Source organism: Coffea arabica, chromosome 1e, assembly GCF_036785885.1.
Source record: "Coffea arabica cultivar ET-39 chromosome 1e, Coffea Arabica ET-39 HiFi, whole genome shotgun sequence".
Taxonomy (NCBI): domain Eukaryota; kingdom Viridiplantae; phylum Streptophyta; class Magnoliopsida; order Gentianales; family Rubiaceae; genus Coffea; species Coffea arabica.
This window is the reverse complement of record NC_092311.1, coordinates 30535790-30557716: the sequence shown is the minus strand read 5'-3', so window position 1 is coordinate 30557716 and position 21927 is coordinate 30535790. Positions and strand designations below refer to the sequence as shown.

Sequence of the window (21927 nt, the reverse complement as noted above, 5' to 3'; positions counted from 1 at the left end):
CAGGAGACACATCTACTTCAACAGGTGACAATGAACTTTCATCAGAGACACAAGCGAGCATGCGTAACCTGGCAGATCAAATGGATCAATTGACATCTAGGATAACGCAATTGACTTCTCGAATGAGTGAAGAATTGCCCTCAGCAACTATTATCGACCATGAAGAAGATGAGGGTGTAATTATCCTGACAAATGACATGGTACTGCAAAAATCTCAAGAAGAAGGATCTAAAGATGCAGTTGAAAAGAAAGTTGAAGTGCAAGATATGAGACCTCAGCATCAAATGGTCCAAGTGAATGAATCCAGTGAACAATCTCCAAATGCGGTGACATCTCCTCCATTCCTTAATCAATATTTTTCTAACTCTTATTTTTCAATTCCTGTTAGTGAAATTGATTTTATTATACCAGAAGATTTTAAATTTCATGACAGGAATAAGTTAAGAGTTGCGATGGCAAAATATCTCGAACCAATAAGTGCTCGTGATGGAAGAGTGAGTGAAGATTTAACGCCATCACTTGTTTGTTTGACGCCATCTACTAATCCATAGAAGACCGTACCTCGTGGGCTCAAGGATTACTCTATTTACGAGGGATATCAGGATTACAGAGAAGATGAAGCACTGAAACGAGTTGCACGATTTTATCCTCCATGAATAAACATGAAAATGTCTAGCCAAAGACATTAAAGAAAGGCGCTGCTTGGGAGGCAAACCAAGGCTTTTGTTTTAATTTTCATATGTTTTTAGAGTTTTTTTTAAGTGTTAGTTGCATTTAATGATTTGTTGCTTTTGTGGCAGGAAGTTGGCAGTTAGACGTGCCCACGCTAGTTGGTCACGTCTAAGGAAGGAAGTTTTAATTTGGCGGACAGAAGACTACCCAGCAGTTAGGCATGCCCATGCCGGATGGTCACGCTTAAGGGAGGCAATTTTAGTCTGCGGTCAGAAGACTCTATAGTAGTTAGGCGTACCCACGCCAAGTGGTCACGCCTAAGGAACTCAATTTCTGAAAAATGGTCAGAAGACTCTCTAGTAGTTAGGCGTGCCCACGCCAAGTGGTCACGCTTAAGGAGCTTGATTTCCGTGGGTTGGTCAGAAGATTCAAGGGCAGTTAGGCGTGCCCACATCTAATGCAGTGGTTTCAAAAAAAAAAATTTCCTTTCTTTTCTTTTTCTTTCTTTCTTTCTCTCTTTTCTTCTTCTCTCCCTTTCCTTTTTATTCCTTTCTTTTCTTTTCCAGCCGCAAGACCGCAACCAAAGGACCTCAAATTCCACCGCCACCGTTGCGTTGTTTAACATGGGTCGTCGGTTCCTGATTATCGCTGCTCATCGCGTATAATTCTTCCTCATCTATCGTGAACCACCTAACATCCTTAGCTGCAGATCATAGCCTTCATCGTCATCAGTTTTGCCATCGAGCTCTACATGTCTTTTGCCTCTCACCTACAGTTGTGCCACAACCCCCCTTTGATGATCAGGGAAGTTTCGTTGTCCCTTTTTGCTTTGAATTTTATTCTTTAGTGCTTACATTGGGGACAATGCAAGATTTAGGTATGGCGGGGAGTATTATATTGGTATTTTATTGAAAAAGTGCAAGTGTAGGTATTTTTGTTGGAATTTTTTGATTGACTTTGTTGAATTTTATCCAATTTTTGCCTATCTTTGTGCATATTTGTGATTATTCTTGATAAATGATGGTTAGATGTCTCAAATTTTTCTATTGCTAAGATTTTACACTTTAAGGTGTTAAGTATGACATGGTTAAGTTTAAGGGTATCTCTTTGGTGAATATTTGAGATTTTGTGACTTTTACACTTTTTGGTTAATTTCTCTAAGTATTGTAAATATTTATCTAGCATTTTTTTATGCAAATTGGTTCAACTATTAATCTTAATTCTTCATGTTTAAGAAATAAAGCGGGTTTGTGTGATTATTAATTTTAATTTGATGCTTATTTTTGAATAGTATTCAGCTATACTCCGCTAGTATCGTTGCCTAGTAACCGGAGGTCTTCATCACAAATGTTAACTTTCGCGTCAAAAAGCGATGATAACTATGAGTATGTGGTCTTTTAGCGATAAAAATTGAGTAACCGGGTTCCTTCATTTGGCCAATGTCGGAGTTCGCGTCAAAACGCTTAAATGGCTAAAGACCAAGCATTCCCCCTAAAACAAAACAAAAAAAAATCAATCAAGTGGGGATATTCTAAAAAAAAAAAAGTGCTAATAGTGAAAAATATGAATGAATTGTTAGCCCGCTGATCCTTGAATTTTAATGTTGAGATTTTGCTTAATAGTCGAACCATTTGCTTATGGATGCTGGTTGAATATTTTATATTCTTAGACTAGTAAGTCATAAATTAGAAGAGTCCTTAATCTTGAAAGCTAACTGGAGAGATATTGCTTGAAAAATTACCACTAATACTTGACATATGTTTTAATTGTATCTTGGCAATAGAAGATTTGAACAATAGCCATTGTTTGATTTTATTTGTTTGATTTGTTGTTCTCATGCTTGAGGACAAGCATGGTTTAGGTGTGGGGGAAATTGATAAGTTATAATTTGTTACTACATTTATAATTATTTTTCCCTTTTATTTTAGCCGAATATTGTATTAATTGATGGATTCTACTTATATTTGGTTAATAGTGCTAATTGTAGGAAAAATAACCAAAACATGATTAAAAGGGACAATTTCCATCTAATTTAGTGGAGGCACGTTCGGGACCTACATTCAAGTCCAGAAGATTCGAGATCTCACGCGCACGAGGTAGTTTCCAAAGAATTGTCGATTCCAAGTTCGAGGCTATGCTGGAATAATTATTGTCTTTTTCTATTTAGTAGTTGAGTACTATGAGAAAACTATTTTTTTATTAGGAAAATCTATTAGATTAGGAAGGGTCATATAGACTAGGATTCTAGACTATTAGGAAGTCTTTTAGCTTGAGTTTGACGGAAGGAAAGAGACTTTCGTATGTCTTTGTAAGGAATTAGGGAGAAAAGGAAGGAAGGCCAGCCGACTTTGAAGAGGAAAAAAGGACGGATCCCGCGTGATAAAGACGGGAGCTAGCAACAAATTCGGATCTTCTTTTCACGGGAGAAATAAAAGAGCACAATTATTTTGTTCTTATTACTTTTCCTTGGCTAGTTGGCCGATTTGGCCAGGAACAATTTTGTAAGATTCAGATAGCTTTTGCGCATGGTTGTTCTCCATTAATGGGGGACTAACCTTCTAATTCTAGTCAAGGGACAACTGAAGATTTGGTTCTGCAATTACTGTGAGATCGAATTTATTTTAATCGCTTCCTTATTTATTGGTATTTATATGATTCCTGTTTTTAATTGTTATACCTCTTGTGTATGATTGATTAGTGCGCAATAATTAATTATTCATATAGGCCATTTTGCTAAATAGGGGTAATTGAATCTGTAATTGTTCGTTATCTCTATCCTAGTAGCAACAGGCGTAATTGGGTTTATGTCAGGGAAACATACGATCTAACTTAAACAAACCCTCGTAGCGTGTTTGTTAGTTAGGATTGGGCCTTTCTAATTCTTAATGCAAGTTAGAAATTAAATCCTACGGTCGTACCAAGGGTTGTTTTTGGGTTAGAGAAATAGTTAACGGTCGTACCTTAACTATCGAGAAAGTAAGGAAAGGTTGGTTGTTTATCGCGTTTATGACAACTATAACCAATCTATTAATAAATGTGGAATTATCTGTGAATCGATGATCAGTGCATGAACCATTTCTGAAGTATACCCTTGGCTAGAGTTTCTCTAATTATTTCTTTTAATTAACTATTTTCTGCATTTAATTTATTTAGTTAGCATTTAATCCAAAAACCCCCATACTTTGAATTCTAGATGAAACGAATTATCCTAATCCCTGTGGATTCGACCCTACTCACCGCTATATACAAAATCTGTATTTTTTTCGAGTAGGTATTTATTAATGTGCAGGTTCGACACCTGTCAATTTTTGGCGCCGTTGCCGGGGACTGGTGCTTGATTAATTTGTTTCTTTTTGAGTTCATCTTATTTTTATTTTTATTATTTTTATTATTTTTCTCTTTTTTTTTAATATATAGTTATGGCTGCTAACTTTCCGTATTTTGGTGATAGATTGGATTTTATTTCTAGAAGGGGTTATGAGACTCGTGTTTTATCTGATGATCAATGGGCTGTTGCAAATTGCGGAACTTATTTTGTCTCAAATCATGCAACCAACATGTGCTCTGCATTTCAAAATGGTCTAAGTGCTCCAATAAATACTTGTGGAAATTTTTCACCTCAATATCAAACGTGGTATGACCCTTATCCAAATGGGTATGAGGGAGGATGGTGGGATGATTCCAATTTTAATTATGAGCAAAGGCTAATAGATTTTCAACAATTAGAGTCTCAAGAACCGTCATCCATGTCAGGTACGTCTCTTGAAGAAATAGTTGAATTAATAGCTACTAAGACATATCAAATTCAACAGGAGACACATCTACTTCAACAGGTGACAATGAACTTTCATCAGAGACACAAGCGAGCATGCGTAACCTGGCAGATCAAATGGATCAATTGACATCTAGGATAACGCAATTGACTTCTCGAATGAGTGAAGAATTGCCCTCAGCAACTATTATCGACCATGAAGAAGATGAGGGTGTAATTATCCTGACAAATGACATGGTACTGCAAAAATCTCAAGAAGAAGGATCTAAAGATACAGTTGAAAAGAAAGTTGAAGTGCAAGATATGAGACCTCAGCATCAAATGGTCCAAGTGAATGAATCCAGTGAACAATCTCCAAATGCGGTGACATCTCCTCCATTCCTTAATCAATATTTTTCTAACTCTTATTTTTCAATTCCTGTTAGTGAAATTGATTTTATTATACCAGAAGATTTTAAATTTCATGACAGGAATAAGTTAAGAGTTGCGATGGCAAAATATCTCGAACCAATAAGTGCTCGTGATGGAGGAGTGAGTGAAGATTTAACGCCATCACTTGTTTGTTTGACGCCATCTACTAATCCATAGAAGACCGTACCTCGTGGGCTCAAGGATTACTCTATTTACGAGGGATATCAGGACTACATAGAAGATGAAACACTGAAACGAGCTGCACGATTTTATCCTCCATGAATAAACATGAAAATGTCTAGCCAAAGACTTTAAAAAAAGGTGCTGCTTGGGAGGCAACCCAAGGCTTTTGTTTTAATTTTCTTATGTTTTTAGAGTTTTTTTTAAGTGTTAGTTGCATTTAGTGATTTGTTGCTATTGTGGCAGGAAGTTGGCAATTAGACGTGCCCACGCCAATTGGTCACGCCTAAGGAAGGAAGTTTTAATTTGGCGGACAGAAGACTACCCAGCAGTTAGGCGTGCCCACGCCAGATGGTCACGCTTAAGGGAGGAAATTTTCGTCTGCGGTCAGAAGACTCTATAGTCGTTAGGCGTACCCACGCCAAGTGGTCACGTCTAAGGAACTCAATTTCTGAAAAATGGTCAGAAAACTCTCTAGTAGTTAGGCGTGCCCACGCCAAGTGGTCACGCTTAAGGAGCTTTATTTCCGTGGGTTGGACAGAAGATTCAAGGGCAGTTAGGCGTGCCCACATCTAATGCAGTGGTTTAAAAAATAAAAATTTCCTTTCTTTTCTTTTTCTTTCTTTCTTTCTCTCTTTTCTTCTACTCTCCCTTTCCTTTTTATTCCTTTCTTTTCTTTTCCAGCCGCAAGACCGCAACCAAAGGACCTCAAATTCCACCGCCACCGTTGCGTTGTTTAACGTGGGTCGTTGGTTCCTGATTATCGCTGCTCATCGCGCATAATTCTTCCTCATCTATCGTGAGCCATCTAACATCCTTAGCTGCCGATCATAGCCTTCATCGTCATCAATTTTGCCATCGAGCTCTACATGTCTTTTGCCTCTCACCTACAGTTGTGCCACAACCCCCCTTTGATGATCAGGGAAGTTTCGTTGTCCCTTTTGCTTTGAATTTTATTCTTTAGTGCTTACATTGGGGACAATGCAAGATTTAGGTGTGGGGGGGAGTATTATATTGGTATTTTATTGAAAAAGTGCAAGTGTAGGTATTTTTGTTGGAATTTTTTGTTTGACTTTGTTGAATTTTATCCAATTTTTGCCTATCTTTGTGCATATTTGTGATTATTCTTGATAAATGATGGTTAGATGTCTCAAATTTTTCTATTGCTAAGATTTTACACTTTAAGGTGTTAAGTATGACATGGTTAAGTTTAAGGGTATCTCTTTGGTGAATATTTGAGATTTTGTGACTTTTACACTTTTTGGTTAATTTCTCTAAGTATTGTAAATATTTATCTAGCATTTTTTTATGCAAATTGGTTCAACTATTAATCTTAGTTCTCCATGTTTAAGAAATAAAGCGGATTTGTGTGATTATTAATTTTAATTTGATGCTTATTTTTGAATAGTATTCAGCTATACTCGGCTAGTATCGTTGCCTAGTAACCAGAGGTCTTCATCACAAATGTTAACTTTCGCGTCAAAAAGCGATGATAACTATGAGTATGTGGTCTTTTAGCGATAAAAATTGAGTAACCGGGTTCCTTCATTTGGCCAATGTCGGAGTTCGCGTCAAAACGCTTAAATGGCTAAAGACCAAGCATTCCCCCTAAAACAAAACAAAAAAAAATCAATCAAGTGGGGATATTCTAAAAAAAAAAAAGTGCTAATAGTGAAAAATATGAATGAATTGTTAGCCCGCTGATCCTTGAATTTTAATGTTGAGATTTTGCTTAATAGTCGAACCATTTGCTTATGGATGCTGGTTGAATATTTTATATTCTTAGACTAGTTAGTCATAAATTAGAAGAGTCCTTAATCTTGAAAGCTAACTGGAGAGATATTGCTTGAAAAATTACCACTAATACTTGACATATGTTTTAATTGTATCTTGGCAATAGAAGATTTGAACAATAGCCATTGTTTGATTTTATTTGTTTGATTTGTTGTTCTCATGCTTGAGGACGAGCATGGTTTAGGTGTGGGGGAAATTGATAGGTTATAATTTGTTACTACATTTATAATTATTTTTCCCTTTTATTTTAGCCAAATATTGTATTAATTGATGGATTCTACTTATATTTGGTTAATAGTGCTAATTGTAGGAAAAATAACCAAAACATGATTAAAAGGGACAATTTCCATCTAATTTAGTGGAGGCACGTTCGGGACCTACATTCAAGTCTAGAAGATTCGAGATCTCACGCGCACGAGGCAGTTTCCAAAGAATTGTCGATTCCAAGTCCGAGGCTATGCTGGAATAATTATTGCCTTTTTCTATTTAGTAGTTGAGTACTATGAGAAAACTATTTTTTTATTAGGAAAATCTATTAGATTAGGAAGGGTCATACAGACTAGGATTCTAGACTATTAGGAAGTCTTTCTAGCTTGAGTTTGACGGAAGGAAAGGGACTTTCGCATGTCTTTGTAAGGAATTAGGGAGAAAAGGAAGGAAGGCCAGCCGACTTTGAAGAGGAAAAAAGGACGGATCCCGCGTGATAAAGACGGGAGCTAGCAACAAATTCGGATCTTCTTTTCACGGGAGAAATAAAAGAGCACAATTACTTTGTTCTTATTACTTTTCCTTGGCTAGTTGGCCGATTTGGCCAGGAACAATTTTGTAAGATTCAGATAGCTTTTGCGCATGGTTGTTCTCCATTAATGGGGGACTAACCTTCTAATTCTAGTCAAGGGACAACTGAAGATTTGGTTCTGCAATTACTGTGAGATCGAATTTATTTTAATCGCTTCCTCATTTATTGGTATTTATATGATTTCTGTTTTAAATTGTTATAGCTCTTGTGTATGATTGATTAGTGCGCAATAATTAATTATTCATATAGGCTATTTTGCTAAATAGGGGTAATTGAATCCGTAATTGTTCGTTATCTCTATCCCAGTAGCAACTGACGTAATTGGGTTTATGTCAGGGAAACATACGATCTAACTTAAACAAACCCTCGTAGCGTGTTTGTTAGTTAGGATTGGGCCTTTCTAATTCTTAATGCAAGCTAGAAATTAAATCCTACGGTCGTACCTAGGGTTGTTTTTGGGTTAGAGAAATAGTTAACGGTCGTACCTTAACTATCGAGAAAGTAAGGAAAGGTTGGTTGTTTATCGCGTGTATGACAACTATAACCAATCTATTAATAAATGTGGAATTATCTGTGAATCGATGATCAGTGCATGAACTATTTCTGAAGTGTACTCTTGGCTAGAGTTTCTCTAATTATTTCTTTTAATTTACTATTTTCTGCATTTAATTTATTTAGTTAGCATTTAATCCAAAAACCCCCCATACTTTGAATTCTAGAAGAAACGAATTATCCCCAGTCCCTGTGGATTCGACTCTACTCACCGCTATATACAAAATCTGTATTTTTTTCGAGTAGGTATTTATTATTGTGCAGGTTCGACACCTGTCACATACTTAATTGGACTCCTGAAAGACTGATGAAGATTGAAGAAAGCAAAAAATATCATGTATATAAGATTGTTTTTACTGGACAATGACCAAATCTGTCACTTGGTCTGATCCTTGTAGGTGTGCCGATGACAAGCCATTTGTGCCAGAGTATCAGGTCTCCAAGGAAAAGGCAAAGAGCTTAGGAATTGAATTCGCTCCCTTTGAACAAAGCATCAAGGAAACAGTTGAAAGCTTGAAGGAGAAGAAATTTTTGGACGCTTCAGTTGCACTGTGAATGTACCAAAGTTGTTGAGGAACACTGCAAATTGATGTCATTGCCTCCTGAAAATATGTTGCAGATTCTTTTATGTGCCATTGCTATCTGATTGGACTTGTATGCATATGCAAGGATTTAGAAGAATCTGTGCATGCAATAATGGAGAGTACTCTACTTTTTGGTATCTTAAAAATTTTAACTGAAGTTAACAATTGGTACTATATTTGCTGCTGCCAATTAAAGCTTAAGCATGTTTATAAATTTGCTTGCGTGCTACAGCTGCAGTTTGACAGGATTTATCAAATAAAGGAGCAGCATTAATTGTACTATTTGGAGTAATAAATAATATGTCATTGCACTGAAGTTGTATTTCTTATTGCGTCAATGTGAGACAAGATTAAAGTTCATGAACTAAATTATTACAAACATAAGTTTTATGTGAACTTGCATATTTGTACCAAGAAATTGCTTAAATTTACACACTCTTTTTGATCGTGAATACACTAAATTTTAGTGTAGGCATTCTTAGTTGCAAACTAAAAATAGTAGAGCACTTGATCATGACAATTTAATATGGTTTTTTGGTCTCCTCGAGGGAGAGGGGCAAAAGGGAAGAAAATGAGTTTTTTTTTTTTATTTATATTGGAAGAAAATGAATTCTTTCTTGCCAACTTGGTAAAGCTTTAAAAGATGGCAAATACTTGTGTAAGTTTGGTCTCTGAGTCCACTTGTAGACTACGTCGTATATGCAATATAACTATAACAATTCTCTTGTATCATTATATATTATTATTCATATTACTTCTACTACATTATTATATATCATCAGAGGTGTCAATTACAATCTAATTATCTTGATCTGCCCAAACTCGTCCATTAATTTTGAATGGGTCTAAATGGGTACCCAATTAATCCGTTTAATTTGGAGGTTAATGCATTGATTCGGCTGACCCATTTGTACATATTTAAAAATAATTATATATTTAAACTCAATTTTTAGTGAGTGTTAAGCAAATAAATTTAAATTTTTAACCAATCTAATAACAATAAAATACCATTATTTTTTATCAAACAACATACGAAAAAATAGAAAAAAAAGTAAAATTTTAAATAACTCATAAATGAGTAACTGCATATACCCATACCTATTTATTAAATGGGTATGAATAGATACCCATTTATTTAAATGAGTATAAATGGTTGATGGCAATTGTGCCAATTTACCTAATTATGATCCGCTCAAACCCGCTTAAATCACCCATTTTGACATGTCTATATATCACCATGCCAATGTGGCTATCAAAATACACCACATAATCTATAAGTTAGTCTATAAATCAAGTCAACAGAATTTTTTTTTTCAGAAGATGGTGGTAAGGGCGTAAATTACAGAAATAGCATAAACAATGCTCAATCTCTTGGATAGTAATTATGACTAATTGGGTAGGTACTCCTTAGCTTATAGTCAAGGTTTAGTTAAAAATGATTTAATAGAGTATCAGCCTGAATATTTGGCACATTCGAAAAATTCTACGAGTTCAGCCCATTCTTAGCCGGACCTCAACAGAATCATTCTTTATTTATCGTTGTCTATGATCACTTGTATTTTTTTCTTCCTTACTTATGTTTCACTGTCTATGATTTCATTTTAAATTTTGCATATAGTTGTTCTTATTTGAATCTATGTAGTCGATCATGTTTATGTCCTTTCTTTGTTCTTAAGTATATGTTTGTGTGTACGTCGAAGCTTTCCTTTTTATCGTAAGGTAATCTTGCAATTGCCCTCAAATGGTAACTTGGTGCATAGTGCCTTATTAATTTTGGACAACCAGAAATAGGAATTAATTATGCAGTTTGCTTTTAGATTGCAATTAATCATGTATCATTGTGCTTTACCATGCCAATAATCCTAGAAGAAATCATAATTTTCAAAGTGATAAATTCAATGTTTGTGGCATCAATTTTTGAGCAAGGGGACAATTGGGTCTCACCTGAAATTAAGTAATGGTATTGCTTACAGAGACTCAATGACTCACGTAGTTGTACACAATGTTTTAAAACCCAGACCGTCAATTGAACCGGTGAGGTGAAAGGGTCGAGGTTCAACCGGTCGGACCGGTTCAACCTCGGTTCAATAAATTTTTTTAAAAATAATTTATATAAATATATATATGCACAAAATAAGACATGCAATGGACTAATTTAAAACTTTATATGATGAAAAGTTCACTATTTTTGAATAATTTGGATTTTCAAAAATAAATTTTTTAAATTATAAGTTAAAACAAATAAATTTCATCTTAATTTCAATTATATCTACCAAAAAAATCTTAAATCCAACCAAAAAATATCACAATATTTTGAAATTATATAAAATTCACGTCTATGAGAATTTGACATTGTGAACTTAAATTTTAATTTACGTCTTTGACATTTAAAGATTGTAATTTAAAAAAGGAAGTTTGGAGTTCGAAAGAAGTCAAGAGAATCGAAAATAGAAATGCAAACTTGATAAGAAACAAAAAATGAGATAAAAGTGAGTGGTTGTGGCATTAAATAATTTGGGTTAAAGAAAAATAATTCTTTTTTAACTTTTTCAATTTAATGGATAAAAACAAAATTAAAAGATAGAAGAAAACATCAATATATTAAAATTAAAGAGGTTTGATTAAAAAGGAAGTGACAAAAGAAAAGATGAGAGAGAAAGAGAGAGTTGAAGATTAAAAAGAAAGAGTCATGAGAGGATGAAATTTTGTAAGAAAAATGGAAAAATGAAATATAGATGTTTGTTTTATATAAATAAGTTATCAAATGAAGCAAATAAGATGTGATGGTGCAATGGTTACTACATTGGTCTTCTATTGCAAAAGTCTTGAGTTCGAATCTTGATAGAAGCATTTTGCAAAAAGTAAAAAAAAAAAAAAAAAAAAAAAAAAAAAAAAAGAGAAAACTCGAAAACCGGTTCAATCCGGTTCGATACGGTTCACACGGTTCACACGGTTTTTACCGGGTTTGACCGGGTTTCTGGCAAAGTCAACACAAGCATAGAACCGGACCGGTGCAATGGCCGGTTCGCGGTTCAACCGGTCGAACCGGCCGGTCCGGTCCGGTTTTCAAAACACTGGTTGTACAGTAAAAGATTTCCTTACTATGGGGATTAAATGGACTTCTAGCTTTAGAAGTACAATATTAATAATCAAAGTTCAAACTACTCCATTTACAATGTAGAAAGAGTACTGAAAATACTATACACTTTTTAAACTCATCTCATACTGCCATGCTTGAATACAAATGAAGATAGCACTAGACAATAATTGTAATATCATCCATGCTGGATAGCAAAGTAAAAAAAAAAAAATTATTTTATAAATGCCAGTTAGTTGATCCAAAGTAAAAAAAAAATTATTTTATGAATACCAGTTAGTTGATCGTTGGATTGTAAGTAATTATAACACGTTATTCATTTGTTGCCTTCTCCAAAATTTAGTTTGAAAACAGATAATTCTCATACTTTTTTTAATTCCTTCAGTGGGGTATCCGACTGCATTGGCACCAGACTAGTTCTCCACTGGGCCTTGCCCCCGCCCCACTAAGGAACCAGAGATTGTTGACAAGGCGAGATTCGACCACACGACCTGAGGCCTAATGAGGATAATTCTCATACTTGATGCACCATATTTAAGGAGTACCCTACCCCGAACTCCACTGTTACATAACTCTTCAATGCCACCAAAAGCAAATGCAATGCAGGTACCACAATCTTTTGTGCATATAGTTTGGGTACAGTCACCGTGACCAAAAGTTTGAAGGCTTCTGGTACAAGGATTGCTAGTTCGATGATCGAAGAAGGGGCCAGGGGTGGCGTTGTGGCATGACAATGAGTCCTGTTCACACAACATATCAAGTGTACTAAAAGATGCTGAAAATCAGGAACAGGAAAGGTACACAACTCTGAATTCTTTCATCGATTGAGTCAAATTACTCTCTCAATTCTTACTGTTTTTTCTTTTTTGCTGTAAATCTAGGGAGAAATGAATAAAACTACTCCTTCAATTCTTGCTTTTTTTTTCTTTTTAGCATAGATTGTTGGGACAAAAAATAGGAGCATATCCACAAATAATAATTTTGTAATTGATGGAAGATTTCCATTGAAAAAAATGCAGATCCCTTAAAGATTTAATTGCTTTATAACTTGAACAGAGGGTCTAAAGGGTCTTCATTAAGTGAACAACTTGAGATCTTTCGTGCAAGGCTAGCGATATTGTCAGAGTAAGAATTTTCTTGCAATAGCGATGTTGCATTAATTGTCAAAATTACCTTCACAAGTAAACTCAAGTATTTGGCATCAATTTTTGTGGGCCCGCTGCTTGCCCTCTTTGTTTTCTCTTTCCTTTCCTAGTTTCTCTTGCACATTTTCACCTAAACATTCTCAACTTATTTCTTTGTTTTCGCTTTATTGGTTGCAATTTTTTTTTTTTTGGTGTGAACTAAAATTAAAAAGTAGTAAAACCACAGGAACCCCATTATACTTGAATCCTATCCTAGGAAATCAGAAAACCAAATGCGGTAGAAAAAAAAATAGGAAGGATTAATTGATTCTAGTACTATTTTAATTATCTCCAAAGACAGATTGAGAGAAGGAAAGGTCATACAAACCCATTTGTCGGAGGAAACACAAGATAACATCAATTACATGAACGAAACTAAAGATTCCGTCAATTCCGTCAAACCATTACAGTTTGTTACAATTTCCAGTTACCAGTTTCTCACGATGTCTATGATGTAAGCATGCAAAATGTAACTTCCCTTCTTGAAGTCTAAAACACATGACCTATGTGTCTTGCAGTTTGTACTTGCTTCCCTTTCTTGAATTCGTATAGTATAGATGCCCCATTCCATGGCAAGAAGGCTTGATCACCATGTCCCAACTTGAGTTTGTAGGTCTATTTGTTGTAGAGTTAAATAATCAGATAGTATTTGTATGTTCCAACTGTAGATAGATAATTTCGTTATGTTTTGAATCATTTTGGGGAAAATTCATTTTATTCATCTTATATGTATATTTTTGTGTTTGATTAAACTTTGTGTGGATCGTTTAAATTAGTGTAATTTGTATGTGCATTTATGAGGAACTTGGAACAGCTAGCTAAAAGTTCTCTGAACTTTGTTTTCTTGCAAAGAGGAGTAACAACTAAATGGACAAAAGAATTTTGGATTGGACACGTAAATACTGACACTAGTCCTAGACTCCTAGCAAACTCAGAAGCCAAAATGTTCTCTCTCACACACACACACACACATATATATATATATATATGTTTTGCCTCCTCCTATTCAACAAGCCAAGAAAAGACTCGACAGAGTAGGCATAAAAATTATCACCCATTCCCAATTGGCTTTAAAGAGTTTGTTCCCTTAGCTATTTCCCGATAATCTCTTACTAGTATTTACCTACTGCTAGTACTTCTTTAGTGTGTAGCTTCCCAACATCCTAAACATTTGAATCGCCAATTTTGCAGCATGGTCGAGGAGGAGCAATAGAACTGATCAAGAAAGCCAAGAAACCATGCATAATTAATTTCTGCTCTCTTTTTCAGATCAGATTTCCAGGGTGTGATGATGGCGTTGTACGTGTAACAGAAACAGCTAGGGTTCCTGTGTTAGCTGATTGATCTCTGAATTTAGAGAGAACGAGAGTTGGAGAAACTGCATTGAAAGAAAGAAACAAAGACATTTAGTGGGGAAGGATGGCAGTGAAGAAATGGATTCAGGGTGGGAGACTTGCTACCGGCATGCTCATGGTACAAGCAATCGCCACAGGGTTGCAGCTTCTGTCAAGACTGATACTGAACCAAGGCTCTTTCATTTTCGCTTACGTGTTCTATCGGCATGTCGTGGGTGCTATTTGTGTTGCTCCTTTTGCTCTTTTCTGGGAAAGGTCGTAAACTAGTGCTACCTCCGTCCCATTTTATCAATCTTGATAACAATTTTAGCTTGTTTTTGAAAATTGAAGAGTTGAAGTCGGGAGTGGGAGGAGAGCTAGCAGGGGACTTAACAGTATATAACCAACGTTATATGATTCTTGATTGATTCTTGTTAATTCCCTTGCTAGCTCTTCTCCCACTCCCGACTTCACCTCTTCAGTTTTCTTTCTAGCTCCTTAATAACATTGGTTTTATTGTTGTTCAAAATCCCTGATTTTGTTAATCATGCTGTTCTGTGACATGAAATGATGCTTGTAATTGGACCACAATGCAGAGGCAATGGAAAGAAGCTGAGCTGGTTGATTTTCTTCTGGCTATTTGTGGTTGCACTAACCGGGTATGCATCCCTACTCTTGTAGTACATTTCGTAATTAATCATGTGTTTCCTTTCAATAGCAACTAACAAGAGCAATAGTCTATACAAATGGACAAATTACTTGAGGAAACCGTGAGCTTCAGCTGCCCTTATTGTAAACTAACTTATTCAAGAATATGACCATATAATTTAGTAGAAGCCTGAAAAGGAGAACCTACAAATAGTATTGATGACTAACCTTTTGAAAAGCAGGGTAATTTGTCCAAGTTATAAATAATATTAGGTTGGCCTGTCAGAGTATGTGTCAGCATTTGATTATAGAAGATTAAACCTAGTGAGATTATAACTTGCATTTTTAACGCTAAAATTAACAAACAAAATTTACCCTGTTTCTTTCTTTTTTTCTGCTGAGGATTAAAAGTATTTCCTGGATTCACTAGCTATATTCTTTCTTATTAGTTATTTTGTTGCGTCTTGAAAACGTTAAAATCCAGTTCTCTAGATTGAGTGATAATACCACTGCCAAGATGGCAAATTCCTAATCAATGAGACACTTTTAATGGCAAGATTAATATCAATTACCCATAATTAGTTCACAATGGCTTTGAGGATTAGATTATTATTTAAAAGCACCACAAAATCCAAGAAAAAAAAGGCAATTCTCATACCAGTCGAGATTGTGAGAACTTGCAAATTCTTTATATTTTTCTTAAAAAATTCCCTTTTATTTGGAATTATTACTTTATACTAGCCCTACTATCTAATCACCCCATAATAAGTGCAAATGAATATAGAAGTAAGGGTTTTCTCTTTTCGATTTTAAGTTAGCGCGAATTAGGGGTTTTACGCCTATCCGTGGTGTGACTATCTGGTACGGAGAGTGTACTAAATTTGATGATTAAGAGTGAGTTTGAGACAAGAAAAAGTGTGTGATTAGAAGTAAGAATCATAAGTTAGTGAATTATAAGTTAAAACCCTAGTACGTGCGAAATAAGGAAAAACGGGTTGGACCGACGGGTACCGTTTGTTACCGGGTAAACACACCACTTGACCCATACTTTATTACCTTAATCTTCTCATTTTATTTCAGCTAATTAACCCTCAAAATATCTCATACATCAGCCACAATATTTGACCAAGAAAACAAGAGAAAATAAAAAAAAAATTGAGATGAATTTTGGTTGCGACAAGTGGCAACCATCCCTTAAGTGTTGACCAACCAATTTTCGTCCATATTTATCATCAAAAAACACACAAATTGCCCTCATTTTTCTCCTCCTAGCCGTGAACAAGAGAGAGAGAGTGAGCAAGAGAAAAACAACTTCATTTCATCTTGATTTGCACCATTTGAGTGAAAAAAACAAGATTCTAAACCGATTAACTTGTAAATTGGAAGCTTGGGAAGCTTAGGGAACTAAAAATTTCAAGGGGAAGTGAAGGAGAACACTAGCAAGCTCTAGTTTTGAGGTAAAATGGTTGACCACTCTTTTCTTTTTCCCTTAATCATGTTGGACTTTTTTAGTAACTTGTATTTGTGATTGTGATACTTAAATCAAGAGAATTTGGATGATTGGGGTGATGCACTTGAGTTAGGGTTTGAATGATTTCCTTCTCATACTTGTTGTATGGATGGTATATGATGTATACAAGCTTGTATATGAGCTGGTAGTGATGGTTTTAAACTAGAAATGAGAATTATATCTTGATTGTAGCAAATTTCCAGAATTGAAATTAGTATGCACTCTGTTCTGCCTGGTTCTAGTTCACCATGTTAGAGGCCGAATTAGGCTTAGCATAAAACATAAAAGTTGTAGATAATGATGTTTTATAAGTTCCTATAAATTTTCAGCTCAATCCAAGCACTGTAGCATGTGAAAAGACAAACAAACCCTGACTGCCATAGGTAGAACTTTAGGGACGGTTTTGACATTTCACCAATTTGTCCGCGCCTGTTCACCCTGATGCGTACTGAATTAGCATTTAGCCAAAACATGAAAGTTGTAGTACGATGTCTTAGTTTTCCAACGCCCCTGGAATCACCTCGATTAGACTTCAGTAACCTGAGTTATTGTCGTTTACGCATAGTGCGGTTAACTAGCCCGAATGTGAGATTTTGGTTCTGTAATCCAGACTTTTGACCTAGATACACTATGAACTGGACTGAGTAGTCTTCATCAAAGTTGTATCACTCTGTCTTAGCTTCGAAACGGTATAAATTTCACCCTAATCCGATAAACGTAGTTTCGGTTGTGCCCGTTACGCTAAGTGACGGCAAATATGTCTTTTGTTTTATAACTTAAACTTCATTTCCGCACATTTTCCTAGTTTGATTTTGTACTTGTATGACCTTGAGCCTATTGAATGGCTATTGAAATGAGATGATTTTGTATATGACTTTGGAGCTGATTGCAGAAAAGAATGAAGCCATAAATGGCTGGAAAATAGGTAAATACAAAGGACCTGCTGCCCAAATTTACGCTCAAGAACTAGGTAGATATACTTGCGATTTGAGTAAGGCTTGAGAGCGAATACCACTTGAATCATCTAGGGTATTTGCGTCATCTTTTATCGAGGTATATAAGTTAGAACTTAGCCGAAACTTGTACCCTTGGAAAAATGAAATTTTCGACTAATAGAAATACGTTTTCTTTGTCACTTCGACTCAAATGGAGATTTTAAAGTTTTACAAATATTTTACTCATGTCCTTTGGTTTAAATGTCCTTTTTTTTTCACTACCAAAATCATATTTATATTTGGTACTAGTACGGATTCCAATTTTCTTTAAATCACTTAAATCTTTGATGGTTGAAGCATAATGTGTTCCTTTGATTCTATTAGGGTTCCTTGGTGATTAAGGGTGTTATCCGGAAGGATACTTTGGATGTTATTTTGCTTAAACAGGTGAGTGTTCCTTGTTTGTTATATTTTCATTGACTTTGTGGCTTGTTCTTGATTATATGACTTGTTATGAACGAATGATAACATGTTAAATGTTTTCAATGATTGCTTAAAATGAGTTTTCTAGGCGAGTGTGTACTTTATCGCACTCGATCTAAATGAATGTGAAATTTTCAATGATTAAATAATTAAATGCTAGTTGCGCATGAATGTAAGCCGTTTGGCTGAATTGGGCCCTTGCCCTTCGTTGCCGGTCGACTCGAGCCAGAAGCGGACTCGGTCGGGCGATTTGGTGATCCTGGGTGAACGTTTGGTATACTCAAGTATTACCTTATAGTCTGGTGGAGCCTGGCCAACGTCCAGGAGGGGGTTAAATGAAATGAATGAACGAATGTCAATGTAAATGAAGGGTTTTACTTATCAAAATGCATTTTCAAACGAATGGAAGAATAAGGAAATGAAAGGAGAATGAATGAATGAATGGCTCCATGTGAGCACGTATCCTTTTAATGAATGTTATTATTGCTTTATATTGTCATGTTTCTGGAATTACTTGCTATCTATGGTTAATGTATTGAACTCATTGTTTGTTTATGTGTCTGGAACCTCACTGGATTTTTAGCTCATTCCACATCATTTGTTCTCCTTACAGGGGGTACGAGCGAGGCGTGAGACGTGTACAGACTAGCGTAGGCTAGTTGTTTTAAATTTTGAATTTGTACTCACGCTAGTACCCGACTAGGGTTGATTGTACTCGAATTGTAAACACTTTGAAATATTTTGGTACGTAGAAGCTTTGTATCTGGATTTGAGCATCAATGTATATATTAAGTTGAAATGGGTGTGTTATTTATTTTCTATAGATGTACGTTATTTTTCTTGAGCTATGAGTGAGTGAGTCCTGGCGAGAATTGGGCAGGCGGTCCGCCGAACCCTTTGGTTCGCCTTAGGGGAAGGTGGGGTTGTCACAGAGATAGCTAATCTGTCAGTATTTGATTGGTATACAAAAGTAAATTGGTATACAATCTACTCCACTAGTCCAACTGAACTTGTATAGGGGCCAAAGGTGACCCTCTAGACTATGTAGTTGTACTATTATATCAGGTGAAATTTGAATTTTTCATGACCATTGGACCAAAGTTCAATAGTTACAAAAGTTAATTGGTAAAACGGTCAATGGAATTATAATTTGCTTTTCGTGCTTCCGTGGAGATTAAAAATCCCGGCCTGCTAGTTGTACTACAATGTATTAGTGTAGGATTTAATTAGTTGCAACATTCTTATTAGACATTATTATAGCGACAGTGCAATCCTGGTCTCTTTTTTCATGGGAAATGAAATGTAGTTCTAATAGTAGCCACAACAAAAAAAATGCTAAATAAGTGGTACCACTTTTTGGTTCACACTTCACAGTGTCGGGATGGGATAAGGATAAATGTGAAACGGAACCAAAATTAGAATTTTATGGGAATCCAAGGAAAAGATTTTTGTCCTTTACATTTCTTTCTTTAATCTGCTTCTTCTTCTTCTTCATTTTTTAAATGGATCCTAACTCCAATTTTATAAACCTTCTTACTCTGACTATTTTCAAGTTTGCAAAGCTTTGAGCAGGAAATAGGTGCACGCAGTCTATTATTTCTAGATTTTGGTCATTTGCTAATTTTGTTGACCTTCGAATGGTGGCTTAATTACCCTACAAATGTTAAGGTGAGATCATGGTACCATAATTGGTGGCAAAGAAATTAAGATTCAGCACATACCTATTATTAGGATTTTTTTCCTTTTCCCTTTCTCACCAATACGTAGTACCTATCTTAGGACTTAATCTTACGTTTAAATTTGCGCTAAATCAACTGGTGCATTGCACACGATCTTTTGGAGGTAAATTGTACCTTTGTTAGATTAGTTTGCGAGAAATGTATCAATGCGTGTCACATAATTCAACTCAGGAATAAATGTCCCAAACATGCATGCTTTTTCGTATCATCATCTCCAAGGGCTTTTTTTGTCCTTCGTCAATTGCTTCCGAAGAATGTACAACATGTCTACTTTGTTCAGGATAACCATGGCGATGGGACTTTTCTATTATGGCCTAGGGGATACCACAGCCACGTACACAACAAACTTCCTCAACCTCATTCCCATAGTCACTTTTCTCCTCTCAACAATTCTGAGGTAGTCTCCGCAACCATCTTGTTTTCCATCTTTCTAGAGCACAAAGAACCATCTATTTTGATTTATGTCCCCCTTCTTGTCTTTTTTTATTTATATTAATAAAATTTGGATTGGCATCCGACCACATTGAATGGGATTTGCCATCAGAAAAGAAAATGAAGAAAAAATGACCATCCATTTTGATTTTCCCCCATCTGCATGCTTTATAGTGAATGGTTGTAGAATAGAAGAACTGCGGCTGAATACCAGAGCTGGTAAAATAAAGACTATGGCTGCAATATTATGCCTTGGTGGTGCACTTGTTATTGCTTTTTACAAGGGCAAGGCATTCCACGTCCCTCACCTTAACGTGGAGAAACTTTCCATACTGAAAACCACTAAGCCTCGCGAGTGGACTCGGGGAACAATATTTCTAGTTTGCAGCTGCTTATCCTATAGTTTGTGTTTCATATCACAGGTAATCCATGTAACTGCATGGTTTCAGAAAAATGTGATGTTATAAACTGTTATAAGGATTAGTAGATTAGTAATTAGATTTATAATCTGTGATGACATGATTTTGTTGGATTTCTGTTAGGTTAAGTTATTCCAACTATTCCCCTACAAGTTCTGGTCAACATTCTATACTTGCATCATAGCATCAGTGCAACAAGTAGCTGTTGGGCTGTGCATAGATAGATCCAAAGCAGCTTGGCATTTAGGATGGAATTTAGAGTTAGTTACTATCTTTTACTCGGTAAGAGTCTAATCAAATCTTTTATTCCAACATTTTCAAGGCTATGGATTTGAAAAATATAAATATACTTGCTAGTATAGGATATTAACTAATTAAGTATCGTAATTGTCATAACAGGGATCGTTGGCCACATCTGTATCATTTTGCTTGATTTCTTGGGCTATATCAAAACGAGGCCCAACTTATCCTTCTATGTTCAACCCCTTATCTCTCGTATTTGTGGCCATCGCAGAAGCATTCTTCCTTGGGGAAGTAATCACCATTGGAAGGTAAACATCATTTTATAAGTAAATTGGAGTATGTATAAGTTTCTTTTCACAATTAATTGGAGATTATAATTATTGTTGTAGCTTGCTTGGTATGTTCCTTATCATTGTGGGCTTGTACTCTTTCCTTTGGGCAAAGAATAAGGAGACCAAAGCAATATTCAAGACTATACGTGCTAACGGTGAAGTAGAAAAAAGGTCAGTTGAATCTGCAACTACTGTAGTGCCAGCACTTTCTCCTCAAGATGACATAAAATATGGAAACAAAGAGCAACAGACGGATGCAGCTGTTCTAACCAGGGTTGAGGGCCTTGCTGGATAAATAAATATTATACCTCATTGACATTAAAAAGTACCTTACTTTTGCAAGGGAATTGTTTTTCCTTTATCTTGTTTCTTTTGAGAAAATCTTTTGAGTTGCAGCCGCTTAATTTCCTGATTGAAACTTGCAAATTGCTGTTTGACCATCTCCGTTTCATACTTTCTACTAATATAGTTTCTATACACAGAACATACATGCAAGTGGTTATCTATTGATGATATATGAAATTGGCTTTATAATAGGTACCCAATGGATATTTTTTTAACATACTTTAATCAGACCCAACCTGTGACAGCCCCACTTTCCCATAAGGCGAACCAAAGAGGTTAGCGGACTGCCTGCCCAACTCTCGCCAGGACTAACGGTGCAGGCAAACACGATCTAAGACGTTTCGGAAAAATAATCCGCGCTCACACAAGCCGAAATCGCAAATTAGCCAAATGCAAACTAAACCGTCGGTGAATAGTGGGTGCCATGTCATATAACTCGGAAAAACATTCCCAACTAAATAG

General features: G+C 35.7%; 1 protein-coding gene and 1 long non-coding RNA gene across 2 annotated transcripts; both read left to right on the top strand.

The window, feature by feature from the left end:
• The first annotated feature begins 14109 nt into the window (after window positions 1-14109).
• On the top strand, window positions 14110-21415 carry LOC140016649 (WAT1-related protein At5g64700-like). The gene is made up of 7 exons (XM_072070225.1): window positions 14110-14655; window positions 14976-15038; window positions 19975-20091; window positions 20314-20548; window positions 20669-20827; window positions 20945-21096; window positions 21178-21415. Exons 1-7 carry the CDS (start codon window positions 14465-14467, stop codon window positions 21413-21415), a joined length of 1155 nt encoding a protein of 384 aa, XP_071926326.1. The 5' UTR covers window positions 14110-14464.
• LOC140021395 (uncharacterized) lies at window positions 16307-18803 on the top strand. Its single transcript, XR_011825157.1, has 3 exons — window positions 16307-16484; window positions 17857-17919; window positions 18569-18803. It is a non-coding gene; the product is annotated as an uncharacterized lncRNA (long non-coding RNA).
• Window positions 21416-21927: the final 512 nt, after the last annotated feature.